Genomic DNA, 19,404 nt, shown 5'->3' with positions numbered 1-19,404 from the left:
GCGTTCGGGAGAACCACCATTAGCATGCAAATGATGATTTCTGTTTTATCGAAACTTCCTTCATCTATTTCGTTGACCATAACCTTCCTTGCCAGCTTGACTTGACCACCTTCTTCTTGTGCCGATCGCAACATCGACAGAGCCTTGGATTGGGGCCTCGGTTGTGGTGATAGGGAGTGCAGCGGTTGGTACGGGATGGAGCAGTTTCCTGTCCTAGTGCGCACCTTTACTGGCTTCCATAGCTTCTGGATGCACTGGGCGAATGGCTCGACTAATCTATGAGATTCTTAAAACCACCTCATTTCACTTTCTTTCCGTCCATCTGCCTAGCAATAGAAGTTCTTCGATCGATAGGGGCTGTTGCTTGTCATTTTGGAAAGAGATAAGAGTTATAGAAAAAAGATTATATTTATCAACTGGATAAATTTGGATTCTTCAGGTTATGATAGTCCTAAGTTGTCAAAAAGAACGGAGTCTTCGATTCGGACGTTGGAAAGTTCCACCAGATATTCGAGGACTCTTTGAGCTCTATGCTCACCAAGTCAAAGAATGTCGATGTGACTCTTTAGACAACTTCCTATCAACATTCCAACTTTGGCATTAGTCCACAAAATGATATCCATGGCAGTATATTAAAAGCTGGAATGAAAGCATGTCAAAGAAACCGAAAGTGCTTGTTCTGTATCCAACTGTTGGATGTGAATTTCGCTTCGCAGTCTTGCAAAAAACAGGGGGAAAAAGTAGAAGAAGAAATGAGGAAATAACCAAATTCTTTTTTTTTGTGTGCTGTTGCTAACTATGAGTGCTTATGGTCTGGAGAAGTATCGTCAAACATCAAGAAAAATTCTTCCCTCCTTGCATGCCATTTATGACACAAACGTAGCAAAAACTCATATTTGTTTTTTGCGCCTCTAGTCGGTCTACGGGAAGGTTTTTTTTTTGCTCTTTCTTTATGGACAGAATCACTCTTGTATGCTAATTAAACATGGTGTGAAATCTTTTTCCCATACACTAATTCAACCTGACTGACGCACAACATTCATGAGTGTGTTGAGATATCTATATGTGTGTTTGTGGCCCTTTTTTTTTTTGCTTTTTTGCTTTGCTGGATTGCAATTTCGCTTTTGGCGCATTTATTTTAAACTCTCTTTTCTTTTTGCTGGTTGAGTTCGTTTGATTTTGTTTAGTAACGCAGATAGAAATGGAAAACAAGTGAGCAGAAAATTTAATAAAACCCCATTCTATAGATACATTCCTTCACGGTGTTTGGGTTCTTGCGGGTTTTGTTGCTTCGCTTTCATTCCACCACGATTCGTGAATGGAAACACCACGGGAAACACATTTTGTGGACGTGATGAAGATGGGAGGTGGTGGAATTGAAATCAATTATCCGTCCGTTCGCATTGGGGAAATACGTGTGCTGACCAAGTGTTGGCTGAAGGCACATATACCACACTGAAGGAATCTCGTTCGTAACGATCACCACCAGTCAGTTGTGGAGAGAGTATCCGGTTCGTATTCGTACTCACTAGCGCATTTTGTCATTTGTCCTGGAGGTTTCGATCCTAGTCTACATTTTATCAGGAACAGCGGCGCCGGTTTTCACACGGCTTAAATCCCATCCGGACTGTTCCCCTGATCGTGAGGACTGACTATCCAACTGCGTAGTATCGGTAAGCCTAATAAGCCACTCTATTGACCCAGCGTCCAGTGGTACGTGGACTGAGCGATTCCGGGGAGGCTCCAAACTCAAAAAAGGCTTCCCCCTCGATCAGGAGATTCAATGTGATAAGGACCTTCAACTACGACTCCAATCCAGGGCCTCAGAGGAGTTAAATCCGCCACTGCTAGTCATCAAGATCAATTTGATCAAGAACAAAGATCCAGAGATACCTAAAACAGCCTATATTCGATAAGATGCGCCGGATATCAACACATTTGACATGTAGACATTGGACTTTCAGGTGACAGGGGCTGCTCGGTGGTGTAGGCGACAACGGCGCCGGTCTTCATACGGCAGGACCGGGGTTCAAAACTCATCCGGACCGTCCCCCCGTAGTGAGGACTGACTAACCTCACTACGTGGTATCGGCAGTCTAGTAAACCATTTGATGACCTTAGAGGTCGTTAAGCCAAGAAAAGGAAAACATTTGACTTTCATCTCCGCGGCAAGATCCATAACCAGATCTTGCGGTCACTTTCGTCACGATTTCTACTACACAGCGACTCCAAAACCAATATCTCACGCCAGACCTTACTGGCGTTCTCGGGTTTTGCAGACTTCGAATTGAGCATTTACACACGATTGCACGTACCGGTAAATTCATTGAACGCCTTGTAGGAAGACGAGAATGAACCGGACGGATGGGGAGACAGAAATGGGAGGAAATCTTTGGCTGGACGCAAATACCGCATTTATCCACGATGTGAAGAATGAAAACAAACCAAGAAAATCCGAAAAAGTCAGGAAGTTGGCGAATATTTAAACCACCAATTGTGAAGTGTCAAAAGACTAAAAGTGAAATACCGGATAGCATGCGTGTGAGCAAGATGATATGGTGGGGAGATCTAAAGCCTGCTAAAGCGGGCGCCGTTTAGCTCCCATTTTTTTTTTGGCATTCCCATTCATGCAGTTTCAACTTCAAGCTTCAACAACTCTCTTCAACAGCAACTTCCTATTGCGTATGCCCATGCCAATGTCCGTTGGAATTTCGGGACTTTCGGGGTTAGTCGACAGCATTCCGCGAATCGGCATCTTTGTGTGTGTGTGTGTGCTGAGGTTCCTTCATCAGCTCAAGAACGCGGATTATTATCCGTTGAAGCGTGGTTGAAGCGAGATGGATGAATCCGTCGAATGGGGTGGTAGCAGCTCCAGTAGCTCCGGCATGACAACACCGAAACCCTTAGAGCAGGAAGAAGCGACGGCATATTTCAGCTCAACGGTGCAGAGGCCTGGTCTGGGAACTAGAGCTCGTTTGGCAGGAGTCCAAGAGTGAGGTAAAACCCGACAGCGAGAATGGGGACCTGTACGAATGAGATGAATAATAATAAGGAAGTAAAGACGCATGTTTTATACGCGCGGAGTTGCGTTAGGGGGTTTTGCTCTGGTCTTTTTTCGGGGCCGGTAAAGCTAGCTCTGTGTGTGTGTGTGTGTGTGTGTGTGCGCGCGTTTGATTGCTCATAAGTGCCTGTGTGCGTGTTTTTTGTACTTCTGCGATGAACATCGAAATCCCACGGTGTAGCAGAAGGATCGGGGTGATGCTTTGAGGCGGGCGGGCGGCCCGCAGAAGCGATCATCGGTCCGAGATTTGGCGCGGGTGTTAGAAAAGGAAGGCCAATTCGCACTCAGCGGGTACCATATCGTCGCGCCGAATAAACATGTCCGTTGCGTAGTGAAGGCGGCCGCGGCACGGCTAGCCGAAAATAAATTAACATCACGCGGAAGCAAAAGAACACCGTTGCGGCCACGGCACGGCGCTTGTCTCAGTTGCCATTTTGTGCGCTTCCTCCAAGAACTCGCGCACTCCGCGTCAGCTCACGCACCCACTGCTGGTCGAAGACATTGCTGCAAGAAGAAGGTGGATAGTGGGGGGGGGGGGGGAGGGTGGGCAGCAGCTTTTATCGTTCTTATGATGTTCAGTTTTTGTTGTTGCTGCTGTCGCTGGTTCGCTCGCTGCGGTAGTTCGCGGGCTGGTTGGATGGTTCTCGCCGTACGGCTTTCCGAAAATGAATGGATGGATGGATGCGTACACGCAACGCCGACGTCGACAGTTTTGCGCAAGCGTGTGCGGGTCCGATTGCGTCCCGCGTCTCTGCATCGCGCTTGAGGCGCACCGGTGGAAGGGGTTTGGCGGGCAAGCGATTATTAATTTATAGCTTAACAAGGCAGCAATGGACTGTGGGTATATACGCGCTTTTTATTCCTGCTTCTCGCATTCAATTGCCATCAGAGCATCAACAAAAGGGGGCAAAACAAAACAAAACCAAAAAAACCTGCACTTTTGTATCTTGTGAATCCTTTTACAGCTCAGGGCCATACCGCTGAGCCTGCCCTGCGCACAGCGAAAGCGGGCTCTATCCTCGAGGTGTGGTTTTTTTTTGTTCCTTCTTTTTAGTTGTATTTCGAAGGGTTGATTAGAGGCTTCTCGTACCTTAAACATTCAATTAGCACTTATTGTGTGTGTGTGTGTGCGTTACCTGCAAACGGTACAGTGATTGCGCATTATGGTAGGCAAGTTGAAGTCGTGACCTGAGCTATTACGCTGACTAACACTTGTATGCTACTGTCCTTGAGCGATAAACCAGTCATCCCGAACCATACTGTATTGCTAGTTTCTGGATGTGAAGTAAGCCAAGTCATATATGTCGGTGGCTTGTAAATCTTCTGATCAAGATTCGCTTTTCGTGCTGGATAATTGGGACATTCTCGTCTAAGTTTCCGGACTCTAAGCTACCGTCACTAAGCTCTCTGGATTAGTTGTTGAAGTCATCTGGTGATCAAGATTCGCTTTTGCAACTAGATAATTGGGACATTCTCGTCTAAGTTTCCGGATTCTAAGCTACCGTCACTTAGCCCTCTGGATTAGTTGTTGAAGCATCAGGAAGATGCAGTTTTATCAATCAAAGTCTTAATAATCATGCCCTAACGTTTGACAGAAGCACTCTAAATCGAGACATTAGCATTACTTCTTCTTCTGCCGCTCATCGAATGGCTTACTAGACTTATCGATACCATGTAGTCGTTCAGGGCAACATTCCGGATGGGATTCAATTCCCGGTCCTGTCGTAAGAAGACTCTCGCCGCAGTTTGTCTGTTAGAGAATCGCAATCACCCTTCATGCCACTATTCACGTCTATGGAAAGCTTCTAGAAATGTCCATTCCGCAGAAATTGTGCCACAAGGGAACGAGGAACGAGTTATGAAATTATTATTACAACTGTCTCTCATTTGACAGGTAAGGTTACGGTTGCCCATGCCGTACCAGTTAGCACCTGAGGGACAGAAGGAAAACGAAAACCAGCATCTACCGAATCAGTAGCGGGGCTGTAACCCTTTTGTCCTATTTTCTGATCATCATACCATTGCCATGCGTCGATAAATATTGTCACAGCCGCACAGTACAGCACGCGCACCACTTAAACTAGCAGCATGGGCTCTCTTCCCGCGTCTGCTTTGGAACCTCGTAAGATTTGTCCACCGTGCCTCACATGGGTGTGTAGCTGAGCACTCGTCTAATGCTGATAACAAACGCAACAGCATTCCTCGCTGGAAATAGACATAATTATTATCGATCTTGAATTGCTTCTCCTTGAGTGGTATTTCTTATTCTCTCACTCCATTCGGTATGTTTATACGCACAAAACTCGATAGAAAAAGAAGAAAAAAAAACACGATGTTCGCTCTGCTGCCAGAATAAACAATCCAAAATATTTCTACGCAGATTCTATTTCATGACAAGCCGGTTGGTGTTTCCATTGTTTATTGGAAAGTGTTTCCAATGTGGGAAATCCAAACAAAAGTAGTCAATTTTATTGCCACCATACTAGTACAGCTGGTATTCCACAAAGGTTTCCCCTTCTCTGACGGCTTGGCTGAGGAATGCAAAACTGAGGATTTGTGATTTATGGGGAAAAAATATTCACCTCACACCAAGGCCCCAAAAAAAAAAAATTTCAAGAAGAATTTTCCATTTCACTCGAAGAAATCAAGATCGATGCGCTGCTGGCGGCCAACCGGATGCCCATCGTCGTGGGCGGCACCAATTACTACATCGAGAGTATCCTGTGGCGGGTGTTGCTGGGCGCGAGCGTTAAGCGGGAACGGGTCCGTGTGCGTAGTGCCACCGAGCTGCCGGGTGATGGGACCGAACCAACCGTGAAGCAAACGAAACCGGACGATGGCGTTGCTTCACCGGTGGACCAACAGCAGACTACACTGGAGCGTCTGCTGGAGGAGCTACCAACGATTGGAAGTGGCGATGCGCTTGAAGTCCACGGTACGGAACTGCTGCACCGGGTGCTGCAGCGTGTAGATCCGGAGTCGGCCGACCGGTTGCACCCGAACAACAAGCGCAAGATAATTCGGTAAGTCAATGTTTTGTTTTCAATGCACGTTAGGCGTAAGTTGTCTTCAAGAGCACAAATTATTGCGAACTAGGGATGGGTTGTATGACTCTTTTTTTCGGATCGACGAGGTTCGTTCGTAGCTAGTAGCGGATCTAATGGTGGGCAGAGTAGACGGTCGTCGTGCGATATGGATATGACTTATGAACCCCAACATCCAATCCGCCTAGAGGGTTTCCAAATACCTTAATCCGCAACTGCTCCGACCCGGCAGGTTCGGATCGACCAGCCCATCACTATTTCAAACGATTATTATTGTTGTCAGCCATAATTACTGTCATTATCATTATTAGCACCATTATCGAACAAACGCACTAACTGTCATTTAGGCGGGTCTTTAGTGTGCAGCAAAAACAAAACATCACATTGACAGCTGGTAGATTCCCGCTGGCAACTGCTGTGCTGCATTGATATGCATTGCCAATTGTGACGTGAACATAATTACCTTTAATTGCATTAGCAGCGAAACAAATCATGCAGCGTTTTGCCTACATATACCGTCTTACCTTGCCCCGATACGCGATGGCGCATTTGTATATAAAGACATAAAACCGATCCGGGTGGCGTCACCGAACGTTCTGCTGTGCATATCCGGGAGGGGATTGGTGCAAAATGTGAAAAAAAAGAAGAGAAACCCGCACACCCATCAAGAGTCCTGCACCTAAAAACCGATATCCTTCAGGGTTTTCGTCTCGTGTTTGACTCGTTCCGGGTTTTATGTGTTTTTTTTTGTTCCTTGCAGGGAACGTTGTGCGGGTTGATTTATTTACCTTTTTTTGTTTTGTTTGGTATACTACTGCCAGTTGACCAGCCGGCTGCGTATTGCCGGCTTTCTTTCTGCTCTTGTCTTTTGAGGAGGGGGGGGGGGGGGCGTTGGCCCGCTACTCGTTACAAATTGACCAGACGGCGCGCACACTTGGCCAAGGGCATTGACCCCAAAACTCGTCTCCCCGCCACACTTCGGCCGCTGCGTCATCATTTCGAAGGCGTTCAAGACGGCGGAGGAAAGAGAAGCGGACACTGCATTTTTAAGCAGTGGCTTGTGCGCGCCATTCGTCTCGGCCCCGAAAAGCTTGCGGTGCATATGTGTTGCATCTGTGTGTGTGTGTGTGTATCGTTCTTTTCTTTAATTTTCGTCGGTGGACTGACGAATGGAATATTAAAAAATAAAATACACTTCTTAGCCTCGATTCGAGGCGTTTTTTTTTTCTTGTGCTGCTCTTATTGATCCTCGCATCACTCGACTGGAATTGATTGCTTGATGTCCGCCGGAACCAGACAGACATTTGTGTCAATAGAACCGATGGGTGCCCACCTCCCGGTCATACTGTGTGTGCGTGTGTGTGTGTGTGTTGGCAACAGCATTCGCGTCTAACATCCTCGTGCCGCGTGCGGTCAGCGTTGGCCGTTGGCCGTGTCAACATAAGGGTGAAACAGCTCCGGGCTGTCAAGCGGTGTGTGCAAGCAGTGTAACGTTGCAGTAAGCGAAGCGAAAAAGAGCACAAACTTACATATTGTTTATAAGGAAAATAAAAACCGCGACACGGATGCAAACAACAACACCGCTGAGAGCCGACCTCCCTCCCCCGCCCGCAGAGAAAGTTGGCGCAGGGTCCTTCGCGATCACTTGTACGCGCGCGATTTTCACACACACACACGCACCGATACCGCTAAGCGGTCTGCTACCGTAGGAGCATACACGTAAAAAAACAGCGTTTCGTCGTGGTGGGCAAGGAAACAAGGTTTGTTTATCAACAGTACCGAGCTGGCCGTAGAGAGGGTTGAGGTTAAGGGTTGAGGTTTTTTTTGGGGTGTAAATTTTTGTTTTTACACTACCAGTGTACCGCTGGCTTCGATAGCGTGAGTCAGTGTGGCCGATTAACGGTTGGCTTATTGTTTTGTGTGTACAACTTAGATTAGCGAGCTGTTGCTAAATACGTTTTGCGGCGTAGTTATGCCTGTTATTAGTCATTATCGGATAAGACTATGATTAAGCCTAAAGATTATGACAGAACCTTTTTCTAAAAAGGTAGGTTAAGTATAAGTTGCCTGATGCAATAATTCTTCTGGGGATCAACTCTCATCAGGGACGAATAACTTCAGAACCAATTTCGGCATACGAATGGAGCACCGAAACACTTAATATCAGAACTGTTATCCAACACCATGATTCTGATTCTCAGGACCAAGTCTCTTGAATTGCTGTTCTTGGCTGTTCTCAGGATCGCTTGAATAGGCTCTCCGGAAAAGCCTGAATCTCTTCAGAACCATCATAAATAAGTGAACCTTATTTAACGATTCTTTGGGTCTTAAGGGTCATATTTGCCCAGTGCTGAATCTCTCAGGACCCTCTCCGCATATGATTTGACTGATTTTTTTATTTAAAGTTTAACCAAGCTAAGATAAACCTTGCAAACGATGATCAGCAAACGATCCCTCTGTTCTTCAGGATCACGCTTACTCAGTGCTGAATCTCATTAGGATGAATATCCAAAAGTATGAGTCGACGATTTTTTTTTCTCCTCAGGATCAAGTCTCTCCCCTTGAAGAGGTTTTATGGTTTGCTTGACTCTTTTATTTAAAGCTAATCCAAGAGTCCCAGAGAATGCGAGAAAACCTACGATAAATCGTGCCATTAGTGATCAGTAAAAAAAAGGTTTTAGAATCATGCTATCATATCAAGTCTTCCTGAATTTCTTATTTGTTGACAGGGAAGGGAATATCAAGCTACGAATCTGAAGCTGTGAAGCATTTGCAGCTCCGACAACCCTTGAGTAAAAGTTGTCGAGATAGGATTTTTGGTTTCTTAGCGAATTATGTTTCCGTTAGATTGTTTCTTGGGTGGCATTAAGGCTTGTTTGTGTAGAAATCTTGAATTCTTCGCCAGAAAAACAAAAAGGAAAGTATTCCTCTATTTACCGCACGATCCCCCACACGTAGGGCGTAGGAGGTAGGGTCACGATCGTTGTTTGATTGCAGCGAAAAAGCAGCACAATCGAGATGGTTTGGTTCATGTGGGCTTTTCTGCTTACGCCTGCAGTTTGCCGTTGCCGTGTCGGGGGTGGGGTTGAGGTTGGTTGCCGATTTGTCATCATTTACGCTTGTCTCTCGTTCGTTCTGTGCCGTTCGTTGGATAGGAAGTAGCGTGCAACGGAAGTGCGTGGTGGTTCCGAGGTGTCCGAGACATCACTTCATAACTGGGCGCACGAGTGGCTGGCGGCATTGTTTATCCAGGTCGTTTTGCTCGCTTCTAGATGGTTTTGAGCGTAAAGATGGCGTATGTGCAATGTTCCAACGTTTTTTTTTTCGCTAAATATGACAAACAACGTCCTTATTTGTTTTAGTATTCTTTCATCCTCAAGCATTGCGCTTGTGTGTGGGAAGCAAAAGGTAAAACAACGCGTCAAACTCCAATAAAGCAGGTCAATCTTCTCCGATCTTCCAAAGTTCGGGTGTGATGCGAAGTCTTACTCTTACACTGCCTACTACATTGTTGCACCCAGCTGCTGACAAAGATCGTTGGAAGTATGGAAGTTGAAGTGTGTGCCCATCACATTGCTTCCTACTCTTCCGGGCACGATCAAACACGCTCAAGGGGGCTCTCTTGGTGTTGCTTGCTAATTAGCTTGCCTTTTCTCTGTTTGATTCTCACCATCCCGAAAGAAGCTACCCAGGTGTCAACCCAAAAAACCCAACCGACGGCTCCAGGAGGGGAGGCGCGGCGCGGAACTTCCGTCTGTATTGCATATTCATGGTGCAAAAAATTTATCAAACAAACGGGAGAGAAAAACAAAAATAAAAGTGCAAACTCCACCACCCATCCGTTTGCGGTGGTTACCAATAATGGACGAGCGGATGAATTATTACAACTACCCTTGAAGTTGGGAAAGGATATTCGTTATTCACCGCACGGAACGGCACTAACCTCCTCGCCCCACCTGCAGCGAGCAGTATGCATATATACACCTGCATTAAACGGCAACGATTAGCGTGATGTGCGTTAATTATCGTTTTTATGTTTGATCTTCATTTTCACTCTCGTCTCGTCGCTCGTCTCGGCTTCCTTTCGCGCACTGATGTGCCTAATATTGTGGTTTTAATGTTCTGTATGAGTATTTCTGTTGCTGTAGTTCTTTCTTACCTTCGTTCGTTGTTGTGCGCAATGTAAATTAAGCTATATCAGTCAGGGGGTTCACTTTTACCTTCTCTTCTGGCTACTGTTTCTTGTTGCTGTGCGTTCGCTTTCCATTTCTGTTTGTTTGTTTTAGTTTTTCTTGTTTATTTTCTGTTATTTCCTCAATATTTATTTGATTTTCTATCTTTCCTTACTTGTTTTAATCTTTGGGAAGCATTATTTTATAAACTTATAAAAAATTGACTGACATAATTTACCTAAACTAATTAAAGAATTCAGAAAGTTAAACCTACTTCTCATCCCGTTCAAACCGAAGTCGTCCAGAGGTTCTAGAATTTTCTGGATGCCTTTTCATTTCCGCCATTTTTGTTTTTGGTTTGTTTATTATACACTATTTTCCTTCGGTGCGGTGCATTTGTGGCCAGTCTGGGCACCTTACGGCGGTATATGGGCATGCAGCCATTACCGCTAATTGAGTTTTGCAACCATCCCTTCCCACTTTCCGTGAGCGTTTTTTTTTTTTGAGGTTTATAGTCGAAAAAGACGGTCGCGCACTGCCTTTTGCAGCCTTATTATTTACACACGGCAATCGAAACGGCAGGTTGCCTCTGACCGGCCGGCCGGCGAAGCGGAACCGACATCTTGAAACACCCGGGTGTGCCGGTGTGGGCCGCCGGTTCCGGTACGGATCCGTTCGATATGCCAGGGAGGGATGGGGGGGTTATTGCCGGGGTATACCCATTTTTTGACAGTTCAATGCCATCGTCAGGCGACAACGGGGAGGGGGGGGGGGGGGCGATATTAATTGGGCCTTTTGGGACCAAACCCGCTCCCGATGCAGTAGAAGGTGCTTATGAAGTTTGACTGTTTCGTTTTCTTCTTTACGATTGGACGGATTTGATAGATAGAGGTATGGAAAAGTGGAAAGAAGAATTGAAACCGTGCAATTATCATAAATTAAACGCATGTATACTACTTTTTTCGGTTGTTTTTTTTTTTTTTTTGAGGAACGAAGTTTTATTGTTGGTGTCGTTCTGCTGAATCTTGGCTTAAATTATTCCTTTAATAATATATGCTTGTTAGCTAGCTGAAAATCATTAAATATAGATCTTAGCAACGTTCATCGATGTTCATCGGGCAACGCGTTCGGAAATGGTTGGGTTCTCCAATATTTTTTTTACTGCTTTATGGGCAAGAATGGGCTGAAAAACCTCGTACCAAAGACATAAAACTGTCTAGGTCTAGGTAGCTCTTGTGCGTGTATCCTGTCATATCGTGTGATTTACTTCAACCTTTCGATCCGTTTCAGACTACACATCAAAATTTTCTATTTCCAAGAATGCTCTATGGCATAAGAATCGTCGAAGTCATACACGCTGGGACGCTAGTTTGACTCTGAACTGTCTGGATTCTTCTTTCGTATTTCGTATTTCGACAAAAAGCTAGACCTTAAGGATTATTAGCGAATGAATTCTCATCCATGATGGTTCATCTTGTTCATTCACATTCATCCCAATGAACCGGTCAGTAATAGCTGAAGTCCTAATGTGCTTATGTTTTGCATCGCTCAAAATCGCACTACTACTTCCGCCTACTGGCGCCTGACGGTGTGGTTCCCGCGCCTTCCCAACCCGGTCGAAGCCTCCCGCCAGATTCCGTTCTCTCCAATGCGCAGCGTAACGCTTCCTTGTACCTTCACCCTTGGGGAAAACTCTGGTACCCGCCGACCCGCGAGCTATTTTTAACAGTAACTGACCTCGTTTAACGGCTCGTGCGTAAATCAAATGGCGAACGCCTACCCGGCGTATGCGTAAGCGCTTCCTACCTCCGATCGCTAGCGCGTGTAGCTCTCCCTTTTTCTTTACACAGAACCCACCTTGCCACCTTGGCGGTGTGCGATGCTGTCAAAGGTACATCGGCTCTGCATCATAAAACAAAACAGAACCAGCAGTCGAATCGAGGAAGGGGTGCCCATCCAACCAGAACCCCGAAACCGTCGGGCTAGTGGAGAGGAAAACCGAAGTGAAGATCACATCATTTTCCAACCTTCTTACCAACCCTGCTTCATTAAAGTTCGTGCGTTTGTGTGTGTGTGTGTTCTGTAAAGACAAGCGGAATGGTAAGAGAAGGAAAAATCTTAATTTTCTTCACCTGACTGACTTGACTGGCAGTGTCAGTTGGGGTCACGATCGTCTCCTTTCTTGTAGTAGCAACAGCACACTTTACAAAAGCTACGATCTGTATTGCTCACAAGGAAATGTATACAAAAAAAAAAAAGATACACTCACACACACACAACCCGGAAGTGTGTGTGCACGCGCTCCGAACCAAATCACGCAATCGGTTTAATTAGATTCGGCTTTTTTCGTCCGTCTTTCGGTTCGCGAGTCACTGTGTGATGCTTGGGTTGCGGGTGCGAGTGAGCAGGGGTTTCAGCATTATTACTACCTCACTCTGTTCCCTGTTCTGGCTTGCGCGTCTTCTGCAGCTCCAAGACGGTAACGAAACCAATTAATTAGTGGGTGTCACACTGGTCGATTCGAGGTTTTATAGTTGTGCTTTATTTTCATTTCATTTTCAAATCGTTTCGGTCAGATGCATCGACCAATTCGCACATAATTTGGTGGAAGAATTCGAGAGTATCTGGGTGTGTGTGTGTTTGAGGGGGGGCGAGGGGGTTTATTAGTGGCAGAAAACTGTGACCACGCAATTTGACTAACGAAAATTGTATCTAATGATAGTACTACTAATGCTAAGGGCTATGATTTTTATCGCCTAGCGATGAATGTACCCGTTGCGATAAAAATGTAATAAAGTTTGGTTTAAGTGCGGCATAATTAGCATTATTGTCAGATTCTGACATTTGTCAGATCATGAACACACAGATCATTTAATCTCACACACACAGACACGAACACCGAAAGCTAAATGATTTGCCAGCTTGGTTGTAGTGTAACGTATCGTAACGATTTATTTTCGAATAGAATAGGTTTTTGATACTTTAAGTAACGCAGTTACATGTACTATTATTATTTTCAATGTCTGTATACGGCGGCGTTTAACAGATGAATGTGGTATGAAGTAATACCTGGATTACAATTCATTCAGTAGTGTATTTTAAAATAGGTTCTATTTCGTTTTATTAATCATATGAGAAATGTATTTAAAAATAACTCCTTCTCGATGCGTTACGCAGCGTTACTTTCGAGTATTTTCAATGTATTTTCATCTACTAGCATCGATACAATGCTAGGCGAGTGAATTTAAATTTGTAATCGTAGAATATTGGAAAAGAACAATACACAATCGAGGGGCAAGAGTGAAATTTAGAGCTGGTAATTTCATTTTTGTTTTGTCACCTTGGTGGCTAGCTACGTGCTCCCTGTACGGAGTAAACTGGGTAACACTTTCCCTCTTCCTTTCTCTCTCTCTCTCTCTCTCTCTCTCTCTCTCTCGCTCGATTGCGTAAAGCAGCTAATTTAGGATAAATAGGAAGACCGCAAAGGGAGATGTAGCAATGATAGACGCGTTTGCTCGCCGTTCCCTTTTCCACCGTCGTATTCATCATCAGCTCAAATTTAGCATCTAATGCGTAGATCGTGCCGTCGAGTTTAACACTTCTGCTCTAAAAGATAAAATCTACGCATTGAACTATACGCGTTGCGGCGTACTGGTAAAGGTTTGGCGTTTGGAGACGTAGCTAGCCGAAACGCAGAATGAACATGATTGAACATGCGATGAAACAGGGGGCTTGTGTCGCTTTGCGTCCTGTGGATATGCATTAATTTTCACACTTGCTTCCGATATATTCCGATCGCTTCCTAATTCCCTGTTTCGGTACCGGTCCTTGTGTGCGTTTATACCATGCGATCGTCTTCTTCACTATTGTGGTTGGTTTTGGTCGTAATTGGAACAGTCATCTGATGAACCGAGTCGTGGAGCTTTAGTATCCCTTTTGTAAAGCTTCTATAGTCTAGAGGGGCTGCCAATTGAAGGTGTTTTTACTCGTAACTAGACTGTCAGTCCTACGTATGAGTAGGCGGTCTTTCATGCCCCAGTTGAGGTTCCACTAATACTTCTTCTTCTTCTTCCTCTTCTTGGCTTAACGACCTGTTACTAAATGTCAGCCATAGGCTGGTTTACTAGACCGGCCGATGTACCAAGCAGAAGGATTAGTCCATCCTCACCACCGGGGAACCAGTCCCCAATGGGATTTGAACCCCGGTCCTGCAATGTGTAGTGAACGAAACAAGTAGAAACAAGTAGAATGGGCTAAGAGATGTAGAATTTCGGTTGAGACACTCACAAATCACTCCGAAATCCCTCAAGAATGTGCCAGTAATCTTAAGCCGTCTCTACGCATTTCTTGCTGGCCCTTCCGTTGCGTCACGTTGCGTCACTTCCCTTTTTTTCAGGCCACTATCTCTTTCACCTCTCTGTCACCCCCTCCTTTCCCTTCCCTTCCCTTCCCTTCCCTACGACCCGCCCCGCCCCAAAAGCATATAGCTCGTTCACTAGTTTCGTTCGCGTGTGAATGTAATTAATTTTATAAATCATCCCGCTCCGAACACCTCCCCCCCCCCTCCCCGCACCCTAACGCAATCGTTTACGTTGGCGTTGACCTTCTTTTTTATTTCGGTCGGCCACGACAATGAAATAAATAAAACCAACAATAGCACATGATAAAGTGCGAACCGAGAACGCGCGACGTTTGCAAAGGCAAAGGGGGCAGAGCAGGTGGGGTTGGGGGGGGGGGGGTTGAGGAGTACGCCGGCCGGACTAATTCCCCCGACTGTCTGGCGGTCGTCGTTTTCAATTTCGTTCTTCAAAAATCTTGTTCTTGATGCGTGCGAACGAGCGGCCCCGGGGGGGGGGGGGGGGGGGGGGGGGGGGGGTAGGAGGGGAAATGCGTGAAGGGTGGAAGGGGGGCGGGGGGGGGGGTTTGGAAACGGGGAAGGGCTTCTTGTGATTATTTTAAATCTTGAATGGTTTTTGGATTTCTTTGCGACGTGGGAAGCTGAGTGAGGGATTCGTGGACATGTTAGACGACACTGTCCCAGAAGTAAATACACGGGGCACGGTGCACAATATTTTTGGTCACAAATTGAGGAATTTTCTATCTTACGGTGGAGCTGGTAGAGGACGAAGGGGGCAGGGGTGGGGGGGGGGGGTTCGAGAGGCGAAGGGACGAGTCTCCTCCGCACATTTCCGTCTTGTACATGGCGGGGGTTGAATCGTGAGACGGCTGGTGCGTGTGTGGGAGAACATTTTATGCAAACGTCCTACTGTTTCCTACTTCCTTCTCAATGTCTCACTCTCTCGCTTCCGTTCGGTGGGAAATTATTTAAGCGTGTCGCGCTGATGATCCATAATCGGTCATACCGCACTGCAGACGTTCATCTCTTCCACCCAATTTAGTCATCGTTCTTTTTATTCGTGCTTCTTATACACGTCTGTTTCAGTATGTAGCGCGCTCAATTCCTTAGATGGACTTGCAAACTGGATCAAACTTGCAGACTCTTGCTCCAATTTAGAGCAGGATTTTGGAGGAGGACGTTGGATGATGCAATTTTTATCGGCAAAGCATTAATCACATCCTTCTCTGATTAGTATTAGCATGACTTGCTGACTTGCTGAAGGTCAAGAAGTCCGACATTTACTTGACAGACGCACTTTGGGCTTAGAATATGGTTGCGTAGCTATAAGGACCTCTATTGCAGAAATGTTTTGCACTGAACGTTATAGAATTGCAAGGATACATGTAGCGGAAAACAAAACTTTTTTGGACGCCCTGTCGACGGTTAGCAGACATCGCCCCAGGTAAAACTTTGCAAAAGAGCACACAGACCCTGGCGATGGGTAACATGCCTGAAGGTTTCTCGAGGGGGATGAAGGCGCTCTTTCATAGCAAAACTGGACCTTTGTCGGCCGGCTGCCAAGTAGGGTCTCGCAGACGGACTCCCAACTTTAACCGGCGTGAATTGGGTAGTAAACTGTCCAAAAAGGAAAGAGACAGAGAGAGCGCGATGGTGAGCAAACGACCGTCCAAAGTCCATACCTTTTAGGAGAATGCTAATCAAGGCTCCCCACCCATTTTGAGGACCCCAAAACCTTCGCGTCATAATGATGACTGGGCCTGGGTGAGGGGCGGTTTTAACGACGGCGTCTAGCGGCATGTCTGGGAGACCGTCTGGGATCTTTTCTTTTTTTTTTATTGTCGGTAGAGTTACCTATTTCTTCGCAACAAAAAAGAAAAGTTAAGATGGTCATTTGATAGTGGGGTCTCAGGCAGGGAAAATAGAGTTGCAGATTAGTTGGCCATTTTTTTAATGTAATCCGGCGTCATCGATCTGGCGGGATATCCCCCACGAAAAAAAAAAAAAAAAGACCAGACCGCTGGAACGCAACGGTTATCCTTTTGCGATAAAAGTTTGCTGAATTGGAGCTGTTCGAGTCAAAGCAAAAAAACCTAGTCCAATTTTGTTTTTGTGTAGGATTTTGGCGCACTGTGGTATAAATCAAATGGAGCCGGAAAGCTGTTGGAAGGTAGTAAAACCACTATCTTATTTTATGTAGACTTAATAATCTGTGCATTTTTTTTTTATTATATTCGTAACAAATGCACGATAGGCACTCGAACTGCATTAATCGCTAAATCAAAGAAAGATTTGGCGACCTTACTCTTTTAACGCGACATTAGCATAATTAGCTCTCACTTGACTTTTGGCAACATTTAAATGTTGTGGTCTTTTTAAATGGCTGCGGAGGAGATTCTTATCGATTTTTAATTTTTTATTTGACTCCTTTTTTCTGGAAGAGTTCAACGTAGCCTTCAATAGACGACGTTAAACATTGCTATATTTATGCGGATGTTTAGAAATTAGTGAAAGGCAACATAATATAACAGGCTCTGATATCAGAGATATCCGCAGCAAACCCTCCGAAGCTGGCCTGCATGGTTGACGCGCCTGGAAGAATCGCTTTGCTTAACGCCGTTCGTGCCAGTCGTGTTAGACGCGAACCTTGGAATCTGGGGACTGATATAGAGCCAGACAGTTCGGAAAACGAAGCATGACGACGAAACTGTAAAGAGGATGAAGGTTTAAAGAAGGCAAAAAGGTCCCGAATGTAATCAGACGTACGCATACAAAAAAAAGCCCCCGCTAACTGACCATCAACTTAGATGAAACGTATGATTGAAGTTGGTCGACGATGTCTCTCCGATAGGTACTGCTAACCGTGCTCTCAAACGTGCCGTAGACGAGTCGGAGGTACAACAAAAAAAGAAAAACATAATGGGGATATTTTAAACCGATGCAGAAGGATGTCGGTCGCGGAGTTACCGTGGTAGGTTTCGGTTTGTGTGTTTTTGCGTCGTCTTCGCATAAACATTGCCCACACTCGTCTCGTATCCTTGCTAAAGTGTGCCGCCGCGACGCAATAGACAACCACTCTTAGCGCTAAGGCGTACCGAGCGAGCGCGACGTCTGGTTGGGAAGAATACAAAAATAAAAGTTAGAAACTATATCCGTACCATTAGAGGCTAGCGTATGTTTGCATCCGCCGCCTAGATATGGGTCAGTCTAATAATGGGTATAGACGGACGGGTAACCTGAATAAAAAAAAAAATTGGTGCAAAAGGGTTAACCCAAAGTCGGCAAACCTCAGACTTGGGCGGTGATGAATGTTGGTGGATTTTGGGATGCGTAATTTTCGCGACGTCTTTACCAGGCTTACTAGAGTTGGGGTGGTATTAAAACAACTGCTTGTTAGCTCGTTATCTACAGTTTTTGGAAGAAGAGACGCGAGGACTCCCATAGTCGGAACAAAGTCGCCATTTTTTTGTAACAGACTTGATAGTTGGAATCTATTCGCCGAGGTTCCTCCATTTGCGCAAGGAGTCCGAATTTCTCGACATGTCGCTCACGCTTTTATTGACCGCTGATGCAAACAGAACCCTGCCGTCCCTGATGGGGTGATACTATCTAGAAAATTTCGTATCGGATAAAACTCCTTCGGCTAGGCTTCGGAATCCTTCAAGAAAACGAGATCCAACAAAATTGAAGAGGTAAATTAATCGTTTTTTTCTGTTGTTGGGTCATTAAAAAAAAAAAAAAAACTCCAGCAGATCAGAATTTCGCGGCGGCAAATAATTCCCCAAAAATTCATCATGCAGCCGTAAAAGGATCCCGGTCCCTTGTCGAACGGACGGGTTGTCCCATGCGCCGGGTGAGGCGGTCCGCCGCATGATCAAGATCGCGACGAAATAGCGCCTTTGCGGTCGTGTCTCACAACCCTACTCGGGCGGCAAGCTTGACGGCGACGTATACCGGCCAGGGTAGCGGGTTCCTGTGGCATGTGTTAACGAGCCGGTTGGGGCAGCGAAAGGTATGCATGCCGAAATGTATCGCAAATCGCGACGCACGGCGATGAGATGAAAACCGGCATTATTTATGGAGAGTTTTGTCTGTTTCGCATCAACGAAAACGCGAAAACAAAGTCAACAAGGAACAACGCATTCGTTCCTTTTTTTTTTGTGCGGCGCATATGCGACAGGCTTGCCTTGGTTGGGTGATGGGAGTGTGTGCTGTATTTTTGTGTTACTTTTTGGTGTTTTTCTCACAGAGCAGACCACCACACTGTTTGGATCCTAGTTCGCCGAAGGCCCATCGTTTGCGCTTCTTCCTTGAAGAAGCAGCAGCAGACATACGAAGCAGACGAGCATTAGTCAGAGACTCCTTTTCCCGAGGGTGATTACATATCGGTTGGCGGGCTGGAGCTTGGGGGCTTTTGCAAATTTCCCACGAAATTGTTCGGTTCCAAATTCCCAATGCGCGCACTGTTAAGCAATCAAGCCGAGAGTTATGTTGCTGCTCTACACGTGTCGGAGTAATGCTAACCTTTCGCTCCCTCGTTGTCCTTCGGTGCGGTCCGCTTGAGTGTGGCCGAGCCGAGTGCCGGTATACAGGGTCATTGCGTAGGGACTGCTCTGCCACGAGCAACTGCCTATTACGCAGTCAAATAGATTTTTGTTTTGCTTCCTCTTCTACACGCGGAATGTTGTTTTGTTTGGTAGCGCACCAATCTCAGCCGGTCAGCCAAAACGGGTGAAAGAGAGAGGGAGAGAGAGAGAGAGAGCGAGAGGG

General features: G+C 45.8%; 2 protein-coding genes across 2 annotated transcripts in view; both read left to right on the top strand.

The window, feature by feature from the left end:
• LOC126561227 (brefeldin A-inhibited guanine nucleotide-exchange protein 3) overlaps nt 1–19,404 on the top strand; it is a 212,221-nt gene that overhangs the window by 153,614 nt on the left and 39,203 nt on the right. The gene's annotated exons all lie outside the window — the stretch shown is intronic.
• Nucleotides 1–19,404, top strand: part of LOC126562625 (tRNA dimethylallyltransferase) — a 44,928-nt gene that overhangs the window by 3,143 nt on the left and 22,381 nt on the right. Inside the window, exon 3 of the mRNA XM_050219184.1 lies at nt 5,711–6,084. Within this exon, the coding sequence (XP_050075141.1) occupies nt 5,711–6,084 (374 nt within the window). The remainder of the gene's footprint in view (nt 1–5,710; nt 6,085–19,404) is intronic.

The sequence above is a fragment of the Anopheles maculipalpis genome, chromosome X (assembly GCF_943734695.1).
Source record: "Anopheles maculipalpis chromosome X, idAnoMacuDA_375_x, whole genome shotgun sequence".
Taxonomy (NCBI): Eukaryota; Metazoa; Arthropoda; class Insecta; order Diptera; family Culicidae; genus Anopheles; species Anopheles maculipalpis.
This window is presented reverse-complemented; position numbering and strand designations above follow the sequence as displayed.